The following is a 13,431-nucleotide window of genomic DNA, read 5'->3' as shown; positions in this document are numbered from 1 at the left end:
ACCCTGATGACAAATCCATTCTCCAACAAAAAAGCAGATCCGTGCCGCTTTGATGCATTACACCTGCATTTGTTTCAGCACCGCGTACGTGCCCCCAGAATGAGATAACTAAAGACGAAGGAAGAGGTGCCACTGGAGGTTAGCCGGGGGATTTCTCTCGGTGGGCAGACAGATTGCGCGGCGCTCGGAAGGCAAAGGTGCGGTGGTGAAAGATCTCCGGCAGATACGGCCTCTGTGGCAGCGCTATCTCCAGTGATTCATTCAACAGCGCCTCGTGCGTCCACTTTCAATCTTGGTGTCTCCTTGTAAATGGACCATGAAATCATGCCCTATGTTGGCCTCGTTGACGAATGTTACTCGGGAGAATTGAGTTTGGTTCCGTTTGTGCGCTCGTCTGTGTGCGAGAGAGAGTTGGGGAGGTTTGCGTCAGACGTGGAAATCTTTTTATATCAGGTTTATACAGTACAGCATAACAGAAATAGTCCTGCTTCGACTGAACGCGTCCCCCAAAAAGTCGTCTGAAGCCACATCAATGTAAGACACAAGGAAATTTCTCTTGGTGAAAAAATGAGGACAGAAGGACCTGTATGTGTGGGCTCAGTGCTGAATCTGACCCAACTGCTGCAGTGCTGCAGAGATGTGTCATTGTGTTCTGCCTTTAAAAAAGAAATGCTCCTCTCCTACACTTGGCAGCACTTAGTCTGAGGGGCCGGTCATCTGTCATTACTGACCGACGAGAAATAGTGTCAGAGCACATTTCACTGTACAGACTCCGCGGTCTGTAAACGTACACTCGCAAAAATAAAGGTGTCAGAAAGGCTGCTTTGGAGCGACGCCAAGGCAGAACCACTACCACCTTTGGTTCCCTCAGCGACCTTTCTACCATTGTTGAAAATGACGTGAAGAACATTTTAAAGGTTTACAGTAATAATGTAAGGTGGACCTGAGCACCGTTGAGTGATATCTCTAAATCTCTAAAACTCCAGAACTAAAGCACAGTTGAGTAATCTTCAACTCTAGAACTCACTCAAGGATAGTTGACCTCTATAAAACCCTAGAACCTGAGCACAGTTGAGTAATCTTCAACTCTAGAACTCAAGGATAGTTGACTTCTATTAAACCCTAGAACCTGAGCACAGTTGAGTAATCTTCAACTCTAGAACCTGAGCACAGTTGAGTAATTTTAAACTCTAGAACTCAAGGACAGTTGACCTCTCTAAAACTCCAAAACTCAAGCACAGTTGAGTAACCTTAAACTCTAGAACTCAAGCACAGTTGAGTAATCTTAAACTCTAGAACTCAAGCACAGTTGAGTAACCTTAAACTCTAGAACTCAAGCACAGTTGAGTAATCTTAAACTCTAGAACTCAAGCACAGTTGAGTAATCTTAAACTCTAGAACTCAAGCACAGTTGAGTAACCTTAAACTCTAGAACTCAAGCACAGTTGAGTAATCTTAAACTCTAGAACTCAAGCCCAGTTAAACAATTTAAAAATCCAGCACTTGATCACAGTTGAGCAACCTTAAACTCTAGAACCTGAGCAGTTGAGTAATATTAAACTCTAGAATTCGAGCCCAGTTGACCTCTCTAAAACTTCAGAACTTGAGCACAGTTGAGTAATCTTCAAATCTAGAATGTGACCACATTTGAGTAATCTTAAACTCTAGAACTTGAGCACAGTTGAACTCTCTTAAAATCCAGAACTTGAGTATAGTTAAGTAATCTTAAACTCTAGAACTCAAGCACAGTTGTTCTCTCTAAAACTCTAGAACCTGAGCACAGGTGAGCCATCTTAAACTCTAGAAGTTGGGCATAGTTGACCTCTCTAAAACTCCAGAAATTGAGCACATTTGATTAGTCTTATACTCTAGAACTCAAGCACAGTTGAGTAATCTTAAACTCTAGAACTCAAGCAGAGATAAGTAATCTTAAATTGTAGAATCTGAGCCCAGTTAAGCAATTTAAAAATCCAGGACTTGAGCACAGTTGAGTAATCTTAAACTCTAGAACGTGGCGGCATTTAAGTAATCTTAAACTTTGGAACTCGAGCACAGGTAACATCTCTAAAACTCCAGAACTTGAGTACAGTTGAGTAATCTTAAACTCTAAAACTCAAGCACATTTGAGTAATCTTAAACACAGTTGATCTCTCTAAAACACCAGAACTTAAGCATAGGTAAGCAATCTTAAACTTTAGAATGTGACCACATTCGAGTAGACTTAAACTCTAAAACTCAAACTCTAAAACTCTAGAACTTGAGCACAGTTGAGTCATCTTAAACTCTAGAACTTAAGCGCAGTTGACCTCTCTAAAACCCTAGAACTTGAGCACAGTTGAGTCATCTTAAACTCTAGAATTTAAGCGCAGTTGACCTCTCTAAAACCCTAAATCTTGAGCACAGTTGAGTCATCTTAAACTCTAGAATTTAAGCACAGTTGACCTCTCTAAAACCCTAAAACTTGAGCACAGTTGAGTCATCTTAAACTGTAGAATTTAAGCACAGTTGACCTCTCTAAAACCCTAAATCTTGAGCACAGTTGAGCATTCTCACACTCTAGAACTTGGACACAGTTGAGCCATATCCAGCAGATGCCGCTTTAAGACCGAGCTAAGGTCAGATAAATGAACACGACCAGAAGTTTAGGTGATTTGCTCAACAGCATCGTCTGAACATGCTCTTAATTTTATCTCAGGATTAAGATGTGTTGTTGGAAACTTCAAATTCTACACTTCTTGCTGTAACCACACCTTTTCCATCCCCAGGAACAACACAGCTGTGAACTCCAAAGTGATTGCAGTGACGGTGAGACCAGAGCCCAGAGTGACTGAAGCCCAGCTGGAGATAGAGCTGGCTCACCTCGCCAATGTAAGTACTTCCTCTGGGCGTAAACTTAAACGTCATTAACTTAGTAGCACACGCTTTCACTTCATTAAGCACACTTCCCCTAAAAGCTAAAAAACAAAACCAGAACAGGAGGGAGCCGTCGCCTTATTTTCATCTTTCTTGCTGAATTGTTTGGCTCGCCTTGAGTCTGCGAGCGCAGCTTTGTCGACAAGAGCGAGTGTGCCGGGCGCGTGACGCAGGGATTTTATGATGCCATGCATGACAGTAAAGCAGGTCTAAAAGGAGAAAGAACAGTGACTCAACCAAAATGACAAATGGTGGCTTGCCTTGCCAAGTCCTAAAAATACGCCCCTCCGTTTGTGCTGTTTTTTATTAGCCTGTTAAGACGGGAAAGCGAACGCGCAGTGATTAACCCAAAAGAGGATCTTTTTATGGATCACATGCATAGTATTTATCCTCCTTTCCTTTATAAACGAGATTATCTCCTCCCCCAGTCGAAACGTCCGATAGCTCCCCTTGTAAATGACGTAAAAAGCAATCAAACCTTCATAGTTTAGAAAGCAGTGCCATTTAGCAAATTGGCCTTTTAAGCAGCAAGCTACAAAGGGATGGATTAGGATACAGTTCAAGGGAATTTCAAAGGAGATCCGGGAGTGGATTTATACCCCCCCCGACTCACTTTGGTCAACGGAGAGGACTCTCCACAATGGCAGCGCCATAAGTTTCAAGCGCCTTAATCAACAAACAAAAGGAAGTAATTGGTTCGATAATTAATTTGCCACCGCCTGCGGTCGCTCCTCGCCATAAAGTGTCAGGAGAGCGTTTGGGGGGGGGTGTGGTCAAATAATTACGCCGACAGCTCTCTTTACAAACCCGGCCTTTTCCACTTATCTCCCAGATAAAAGGGGCAGCGTGTGTGGCGAGATACAAGCCGCCAGAATGCCAGGCATTGGAAATTAGCATTGTTCAGATTACAATACTGCCTAGTAGGCGTTTAATCTCCCTGTCGCTGGGTCCTACAGAGGCCTCCTTTAGACAGTGCAAGTACATGATTCTGGAATTTAATGATGAAACAACGATGAAAGTCTACTTAATGAAGGCCATTATAAAAAAAAACAAATCTAATGCTTCCGTTTTTGCCTTGCAGGGGACGATGAACCCATTTTGCGTGCTGTGGGACAGCTCCATCATGTAAGTGAGATTTCATTTGTCTCCTTTTCCATACATGCGTATGTATGGATGCTGTTTATATAAAAGCATAGCGATTTGCGGTGGTTAGCCCCATGTGGTTTGCAGCTATTTTGACAGCATACAAATGATATGTATGACAATTTTTGAAGCATTGTATCCATGGTAACTTACAGCCACCACCTGAGACAGCTCACAGCCCTGGTGGGATCGTGTTATTTTAAGCGAATACCCTGAAATCAGAAGTGTTTCAGCTTGCCGCCTAATAAATTAGCACATTTCATCAAGTTCTGTCTATTCTTACACTCTCTTTTTACAGCGTGTACGCAATAGCAGAGGAGGCGTTTCTATTTGATAAGCAAAACAATCACTTTTGAAATATATGTATATATATATATATATATATATATATATATATATATATATATATATATATATATATATATATATATATACTGATTTTATGCTGAAAAAAAGTGATGCTTTGAGTTTACTTGATTTAAAGATGTGCATGCTGTCCAACAGTCAGAGACCACCTTTCATTTGTTCTATTTCCAGTCAAAATGATCATTAAGTACATGTTATTCATTTTCCAGAAGGATATTAGGTATAAGATAATCCACTTGCCTAATGAAGGTGGAAAGAAAGGAAAATAAGTGGGGAAAATGGGGCTCCTAACAACCACCTGGAAGACCTGGCAGACCCCAAAACCAACCCCATCAGATAAACAGCACTTAAAGCTCTCATCTCTGAGAGAGAGGAGAAAATCAAGCTGCTTCAGATCTGAAAACATCCACAGGTGTTTCTGTCCATCCTTCCACTGTGAGAAGACGACTCAGCGCTGTGGGTCTGAAAGGATGTGTAGCTGATCAAGAAGAACCTCACTGAGAAAAGGAGACGGACACATCAAACAAAGAAGCTGAACAATGGACTGACCACCCCAGAGTCCAGACCTCAACACCACTGAATGTGTTTGATTACTTCAGAAAATGATCAACCAGCTTCTAAGACTGAACTTTGGAGGTGTGTCTGCAGATTCTTTGAGGAACTGAAAGTGAGTCTCCTGAAAAGAATGGAAGCTGGAATGAAGGGAAAGAGTGACTCACTGACTCACAGCTGAGACTGGATTTAGCTGTTGAGGCTTCTGTTGAATTTGTGTTTTCTGCTTATTTCTGACACTAAAAAATGAACAACGTGTCCATAATGGCTGTTTTTAGTGGAAATTAAATGAGTGAAGGGTGGTCTCTGACTTCAGCACACAGCTGTATGTTTCAGTTTGTGCTCCTTTGGCAATCACTGTGTTGATGTGTGTGTGTGTGTGTGTGTGTGTGTGTGTGTGTGTGTGTGTGTGTGTCTGAATCGAGGAAATGTAGCTACTTTTTCCAGTGCAGATGTACGTGGGGCTAACTTCAGGTGGCTTGGCTTGAAAGTTGTTGCACTGATCTCGGATCAGCCCCCTTCAAATACTTGTATAAGATCCAAGTTTTGAGACTGAGCCAGTAAAGCAGCCCTACTGGTTCTAGATCACCATAAAAGGGCAACTTCCTCCAACTCTCCTCTTCATGCGGGTGCTTGAGGATAATTGCTGCAGGAGTGAGGAAGGTCCACGAGAGTGAAATTCAGATGAAAGCAACAAATCCCCAAACAGCGAGAGGCAATAGAGCCAGCTAAGGCTGAATTATTTCCCCTGCTCCAGAAAACGAGCGGAGGGGAACGCATTACAGCAGTGTATACTAATATTTGGTGGTTTTTAGTGGCCCTTTTAAGACGGGTACTGAGGTAAACGCAAAGAAAGGAGTGTTTCAGAGGGGTGAAACATGAATTACATCTTTTTTTAAGCAGTCTATTGTATAAGTAATGTAAAATTTACTGCATTTTTCCTTTGTGCTGCAAGTTGAAGTAAATGAGGTGATTTGCTCAAATCAAATCATGTTCTCTTTCTCTGACATGAGTTATTAGCAGAACAAATGAATATGTGGCACTAATCATATTCCTTCGCCTTAACGAGAGACTTTTTTCCAGGGAGGCAGACATGCTCAGGTTTTATAATAACGCATTCATAACATCAAAGATGCAGCGCGAGAGATAACAAGAACCAATCTCAGCGGTATCACTTTGTGTTGGGCGCAGACAGTCGGTGGTCCTCACCGTGGACTCTTTTGTTCCCTCCTTCATTCTGGCTTGGCTCAAACTCGCCCATTGTTCCCCAACCTGCAATTATTGGAGCACGCCGGTCTTGTGGCCCGATCCGGTATCGACAGGCTCTGTGGTAGACATGTTCTCTGGAGATATGCGTCAGGTTTGGGCCAGTCTGTTGCAGCTCTGGAGGCGAGCCACCTGCGATGCTAGAAATATTTTCAGCTCCATGGGCTCGTGTACTGAGAGATGCATGATTTCTGTTTAACCCTTAGCAGTCAAGGATGCTTTATACTGCTGAAATTTACTAGTGGTGAACCATGACTGTTAGAGCTAGGCTATAAATATCAAAACTTAATCAAAAATGAGAAACACAGCCTTCTTTTACAACATATCGCATTTCTGCAGGCCACCTTCTGGTACCTGGTGCACATTTTGGCAGCCCCAGATTAAACCCTGACATCTGAATCTAGCAAAAGACATTCCATGTGCTCTTTGAAACCTTTTTACAGACATTGATATATACACCGATGAGCCAAAACTTTATAAACACCTGCCTAATATGCTTGGTTCTCCTACACCAACAAAACGGCTCCAACCTGCTGTGACATGGACTCTACAGGACCTCTAAAGATGCCCTTTAAGTCCTGTTATGTGATGTTCTTTATTGGTCCTACAAGGGAAATTTGTCATTTTGCTGCCTAACTATGCCCAATCTAGGAGAAGCACAGCGTCACCAGCCGAGCAGCACCGCCTGGGGGAGTGGGGAGTTGAGGTATACAACCAGGTATACCTAGTCAGTCGTGGGATTTGATCCCACAACCTTCCAATTGATGGCTCACTTCTCCTGCCACCCGGTAGCCTAGTAGTAGGTTGCAAGGAACCTTCGTGGTTGGACTTGTTGTTGCAGCACATCCCATAGAAGCTCGATTTAAGCGATCATCTGGGGAATTTGGAGGACAGGACAACACCTTCAACCCTTCATCATGTTCTCTCAGTGTGGGAAAGCCCGTTATCCTGCTGAAAGAGGTCACATCGGGGAATACCACCGCCATGAAGGGGTGTACCTGCTCCATACGATATTTACATAGGTGGCACGTCAAATTGATGTCCGCATGAATGCCTGGACCCAGAGTTTCTCAGAAGAACATCGCCAGAGCATCACACTCCCTCCACCATTTTGTCTTCTTCCCATAGTGCATCCTGGTGCCATCACTTCTCCTGGTGAATGGTACACATGTACCCAGCCATCCTTGTGGTGTAAAAGAAAACGGGACCTATTGGACCAGGAAACCTTTTTCCTTTGCTCCAAGCTCCAGTCGTGGTGCTCACCTGTCCTTTGTATGCACTTTCAATGGTGGACAGCTTAGTTGAGGCTCTCTGACCAGTGTATGTGGCCCTGTACGCAGCAGGGAACCATCCTCAAAGATTGTGTATCAATGAGCCCAGCACCCTCCTACCAACATTATTCGCTTCATCTGTGAGAGGTCATATTGTTTTGGCTCATCGGCGTATGTCAGCCTGTATGTTTCAGTTTTACAGTGTTTCCTTTAGTAAAGAGTCCATTGAGCTGCTGCTGTGTTTACATTTCAGCTGACTGAAATCTGGTTAGACTACTGGCTGTATTGTCAGTGATGTATGTAGGACGTCCAGAATGTCTGGGGTGATGGATATTTTCTACACAGTTGGTCCCATTTACTGTAAATCAAAACATATCTAGTTGATTCCACTGTTAATTCCTAATTAGGGTGGTCAGTATAATATGTAAGGCCTTTTTTCCAGATCCTGAAGGCCTAACCAGTGAGACTGGAGAGTTTTCTGGTTCAAAATTCTGACAGGTTTTTATTTAGGCCAAAATTTAACCATGAAATTAATCAAGAATTACTGCAATATTTAAATGGAAATTCCACTATTTTGTTTCAAATTCTGCTTCAGAAAAGTCATTCAAAGAGTTTTCAGGTGAAATGGTGCATTTGTAGAGAAACTTAGACTCAGATGTCTTTACAGTGGTGGTGATGGGAACCAGGGGTTGCCATGACTACAACACAAATGTAGACATTTTATTTACTATCCAGAACCACCAGTGAACCTACACGAGTCTTCTGAGTTTATATGGATTGTTGATGATGGAAAATAGTGGAAAATCTGAAAATAATGAGGTTTCTTCGCCTCAGAGTGCCCTGCGTGTACCTCTCTGGTATTTTTTTCTAAAAATGTTTTAAATTGGTGGAAATTCTTCTTTCGACACAACAAGCATGATGGTACTATTAAGTAAAGTTTAAACTAAAATTAGACTTTTTTAATTCCAAAAAGTCATTGGTCTTTCTCTGAAGGACCAGAAGGCCCTGAGTGTTCCCCTCTGGTAATTACAAATTCACTGATATAGTGAGTTACACTATTAAATACATTTACATTAGATTTACATTCTGTATGGTCGATTTCTGCTTTGTTTCCATGACAAGAGACGACAAAATTATGGCAAAAATGTTTTCTGTGTCTGCTGTTGGTATGATCTAGAAGCAGCTAGCATTGTAATGTAAACAAATCAGGTCTCAGATCAGCGTAGAAGGGCAACTTCTATCTTCTCTAAGCACCTGATGGAAAGGTCCGATCTGTTGGTCACCTCAGTATTACCGTTATCTTGTCTATTGACTCCTCTTTGTCATGTTTTCCATAAAAACGTACACAGAAATGCAGATAGATAATGGGTTTCTATATCAGTATCTACTACACTGCTTTCTTTTTCATTTTCTCTATGAATTTTCCCCCTCCTCTGCCCCACTTTAGAAATTGAATATGGCTTCTATTTAATCTTAATAACTCCCAAATATGAAAATTGCACTGTGCTTCTGTGGCGCTACAAGCAAAGCAAGAGCCCGGGCTCTCTCAGCACTCCGACAGATAAGAAAATAGAGAAAGCACATTTACCAAATTCAATTTCCATTGAATTGGGGCCACACGAGTCGAATTTCAACTACTGGAATGGATTTGAGCCCAGCGGTACTATTAAAGCTGGCTCAGAAAGAGAGAAAGACCTGACTGTATTACTGGCGTCCATATTTGCCGTCCAACAAAAAAGGCAGGGCTGCGCTGCCGTCGGTGGCTCCAAATAATGTGGATTTCATGTGTATTCATGATCGTCTGTTTGCTGTTTAGTCCCCTAATCTGCTTGCCTCATTATTTATGTGTACACATGTTCGGTAATTAATTTGTTCGTAACCTATTTACTCGGCGCATGAAAAACAAAATTGATCCGGGTGAGCAAACAGTCGCGAAACATGACGGCACAACCCGTTTCTTCGCCCTGCTGTATCTGCCGTGGTTGTGCATACCTTGAAAAGTTCTGTCAATTAAACCTGCGAGATTTCCTCAGACAGACAGCACAGCTGCTGACGCTGTGCGATTCTCATTAGGATAAGGAATACAGTAACCTGCTACGCGCTACAGACAGTCTGATGCCATAGAACACTTCTGGGTCCCTAAGGAAACCTCTCTGTGGATGGTTTCTTTTAAGAACCAAGCATGAAGAATGTTGTGTAATGTAGAAGCTCTATGCCAATTTGTGTTTCCAGAAGTTTTTCCTAGAACCATCAAAGCCAACGACCATTCTTCTTGCTCTGTATGGAGCAGGAGCCCAAATGTGCCTTAATGCAAGTATAATATGTGCCAGAAATAAATGTTGGATTTACTAAAGCTGTAGCTGTTCTTGCAACTTGAGCAAAGCACTGCTCGCTAACTGCTCTTGCCAGAGGCGAAGGGTTTTAACGGGGCACCACAAACAACTTTTACTCAAAAGTAGATCAGTTTCTTGTAAAATGTCTCTCGATGTTCAATGTTTTACGAGGCTGAAGTCGCTTCTCATTCTCCAGCTTCTTGTTCGAATTTTCCCGTTCCACCTTAAATGGTGCCTGAGGTGCCAGAATGTAACTGCTGCACCATTTAAGGTGGAACTGGAAAATTTGAACAAGAAGCTGGCTGGTTTGATTATATATATAAATAAGTCCATTCATCTCTAAATCATCGATGTTCATCTTAAATCTCTCTCTTTGCCGTTTCGTTAGCTACTAGCTAGGCGAGACTGTTGTCTGTGTTGCTATGGTGACCAGCAGTCTGCGCTGATCTTCAGGGTTAAAGGGTGAATTAGCAGTTCTACATTAACTCCAGAGTTTAAGACCATTTATTGTTAAACTGTGTTGAACGATCAGCAGAGCTTTATTTTACTGTAAAGGAGGATTATTTTATTTTTACCTACTAATCTGATTCAGCTGTGGAGCCACAACAGGACAGTAAAAGAGCCACATGTTGCTGACCGCTGGACTAGATGCTTTTGTTGACAAAAGTCTCAGCTTACCACAAATTTAAGCCTGGCTTTAAAAGGTAGAACAAAATCCAAACACAACTGGCCACCTCATGTTGCCAGGTGTTTGCACAATCCCTACCTAAATGCACATACATGAGGAAAAGAAACGCGTTTTGAAAAGAAAAATTCATCTATAAATCGCCCGTTTAGGCTCAAGCACCAGTTTCATAAATGCTTTTCTATATTCATGCCAAAAATAATCTCTATTTACATTTAAAAATGCTTTAGAAATCAGATAAACTGGATCAACTACTAACTGTACACTAACTGTACACTCACCGTTACGTCAAGCTTACTGGAGAACCTTTATCCTGTGATAGAACGACTGCAATCTCGGTAGATAAAACCACCTCATTGGAGGCTGTTTGTTTCCCCTGAGATCTGATGGATGATCACTGTGGCACTGAGGCATTGATCAGCTGTTACTGTTCTGTCCCGTCATCAGTTCTAGCGCAGGCGAGTGAATTATTCAAAAGCGTACCGATAGGAAAGAAGTACTAGTGAGCGATTTTCACATGGATTAATAAATGACTGGATATTCTAGATGGGCCTCTCGGTGTCCAGCAGAATGAAGTTACGCTAACACTTGTACCAACTACAGAACAAATACCCACAAACACACAATAGAAGTCAATGAGCAGGTGCTTCTGTGATTCCTTGTGATACTTTCAGTGTTTTTCCTGCTGTACTTAGTAAAAGAAAGAATAAACAGGAGACTTGTGGGCTCAAAAGCCAACCGTCATGTGCTCTTCAACTAATAGCCCATAGTCATGGGTCAGTTAAGCGCTAGTCTGAGTCGAATTGTAGGTCAGTTAAGCAAGCAACTGAGTCAAGTCATGAGTCAGTTGAGCACTAGTCCGAGTCAAGTTGTGAGTCAATTAGGCGTGCATCCGAGTCAAGGCATGGGTCAGGTGAACACCAGTCCAAGTCGAGTCGTGAGTCAGTTAAGTGCTAGTCCTAGTTGATTCATTGGTCAGTTAAGTACTAGTCCTAGTCGAGTTGTGAGTCAGTTAAGCGTTAGTCCAAGTCGAGTCAGGGGTAAGTTAAGCATGCATCCAAGTCGAGGCAGGGGTCAGTTAAGCGTGCAACCAAGTCGGATCAGGGGTCAGTTAAGCGTGCATCCAAGTCAAGTCATGGGTCTGTTGGGCACTAGTCCGAGTTGAGTCACGGGTCAGTTAAGCGCTACTCCAAGTTGAGTCATGGGTCAGTTAAGCATGTGTTCTAGTTGAGTCATTAGTCAGTTAAGTGCTTGTCTGAGTTGAGTCGTGGGTCAGTTAAGGGTGTGCATCCAAGTCAAGTCATAGGTCAGTTAAGAGCTAGTCCGAGGCAAGTCATGAATCAGTTAAGAGCTAGTCCGAGGCGAGTCGTGGACCAGTTTAGCATGCATCCGAATCAAGTCATTAGTCAGTTAAGCGCTAGTCCGAGTCGTCAAGTGTCAGTTAAGTGCTTGTCTGAGTCAAGTCGTGGGTCAGTCAAGCGTGCAATTAAGTCGAGTTGCAGATCAGTTGACGGGTCAGTTTTGCAAGCATCCAAGTTGAGTGATGGGTCATTTGAGCGTGGATCCTAGTCGAGTCATGGGTCTGTTGAGCGCGAGTCCGAGTCAAGTCACAGTTCAGTGAGCATGCGTCGTAGTTGAGTCATTGGTCAGTTAAGTGCTTGTCTGAGTTGAGTTGTGGGTCGGTTAAGCATATACCCAAGTCGAGTCATGGGTCAGTTAAGCACTAGTCCGAATTGAGTCGCAAATCAGGTCAGCAAGCGACTCGAGTCTGAATCTCTGGTTCCAATGCAGTGCGTAAGCTCGTTTCTGTTGGGTCCTGTAGAGATACTGCAAATCGAGGTTAGGTTAAAACAGAGGCATAGCCTTTAAACAACGCCCAACAAGTGGAGCTGGGATGGAAGGTGTGTAGTCTGAGTGATGAGATTAACATAATACCCTGGTCTCATCCTCCTCCCACCGACACCTCATCTCTTCTGGAAGACGTGATTTTGTTGTTAGCCTCGTGCTGAACCCTTTTCTGATTCCCTCCTCATGTGGACGCATCTCCGTGTCCCAGGCTGTCAGCACCTCCCTTGCTGCTCATGACAAGGAGAAGTTTGTTCATTTGTGATGAGCGTGACGAGACACTGCCTTCACAAACGATTACGTATGGTAATGGATCCAAATCCAGACACTAGGAAGAGCTAAGCTGCTTCTTTTGCCCATTTCTGTTTCCACGTCTGTCTGTTTTGACTGTTCTCATCTCACTGAAACGAAAGCCTGATGACTGACAGCGTGTTCATGAACTTCATATCAAAACGATTTACTCATTATGGATATGTGAATGATTTAGGTCTCCTCAGAGCTATCAGCAAAATTTAGTGCACATTGCAGCATTATTGAAATGTAAAGCGTCGCTCCCTTATTGGCAACACGTTGCTTTCCAAGGCCGGGTCTGGACGAGCTCCATCAGTCCTGCAAACATTAGCTTGAACTACTTAAAATTCTCAGTCTCAATTTGGTCGTGGGTAAAGTAAACAGTACAAGGCCGGAGTTTCATCAAAATGTGCATCTTAGCTACAGAAAACTTCCCTAAAAGTGACAATGTGATGACCGTGAGAAATCAAAGGGCCTCATGCTGTGAGCCTTCTTCAATAGATCTCGCTTAAGAATGGCCTCGGCTGCCCAATCTCTTTTAAATGCTGAACGTCGGAATCTCTTTTAGGACTTTAAGACTTTATCAGACTTTAAACCCAAAAAGTGCAGCCTAATCATTAAAACGCTCGTCAAGGCAACCACTGACTTAACCAAGCTGGAGCAGTTTACTTAACTGAGCTGGAGTGGTTTACTTAACTAAGCTGGAGTGGTTTACATAACTGAGCTGGAGTGGTTTACTTAACTGAGCTGGAGTGGTTTACTTAAC

The 13,431-nt window shown here is 42.8% G+C and overlaps 1 protein-coding gene across 1 annotated transcript in view; it reads left to right on the top strand.

Moving 5' to 3' along the window:
• The window catches only part of adgrb3 (adhesion G protein-coupled receptor B3), a 994,217-nt gene that overhangs the window by 251,226 nt on the left and 729,560 nt on the right, over window positions 1-13,431 (top strand). The window contains exons 15-16 of the mRNA XM_036583352.1: window positions 2,766-2,868; window positions 3,995-4,038. Coding sequence (XP_036439245.1) covers window positions 2,766-2,868; window positions 3,995-4,038 — 147 coding nt within the window. The remainder of the gene's footprint in view (window positions 1-2,765; window positions 2,869-3,994; window positions 4,039-13,431) is intronic.

Source organism: Colossoma macropomum, unplaced genomic scaffold, assembly GCF_904425465.1.
Source record: "Colossoma macropomum unplaced genomic scaffold, Colossoma_macropomum, whole genome shotgun sequence".
In the NCBI taxonomy this organism is placed as follows: Eukaryota; Metazoa; Chordata; class Actinopteri; order Characiformes; family Serrasalmidae; genus Colossoma; species Colossoma macropomum.
Note: the sequence above shows the minus strand (reverse complement) of the source record. Positions and strands in the feature narration are given on the sequence as shown.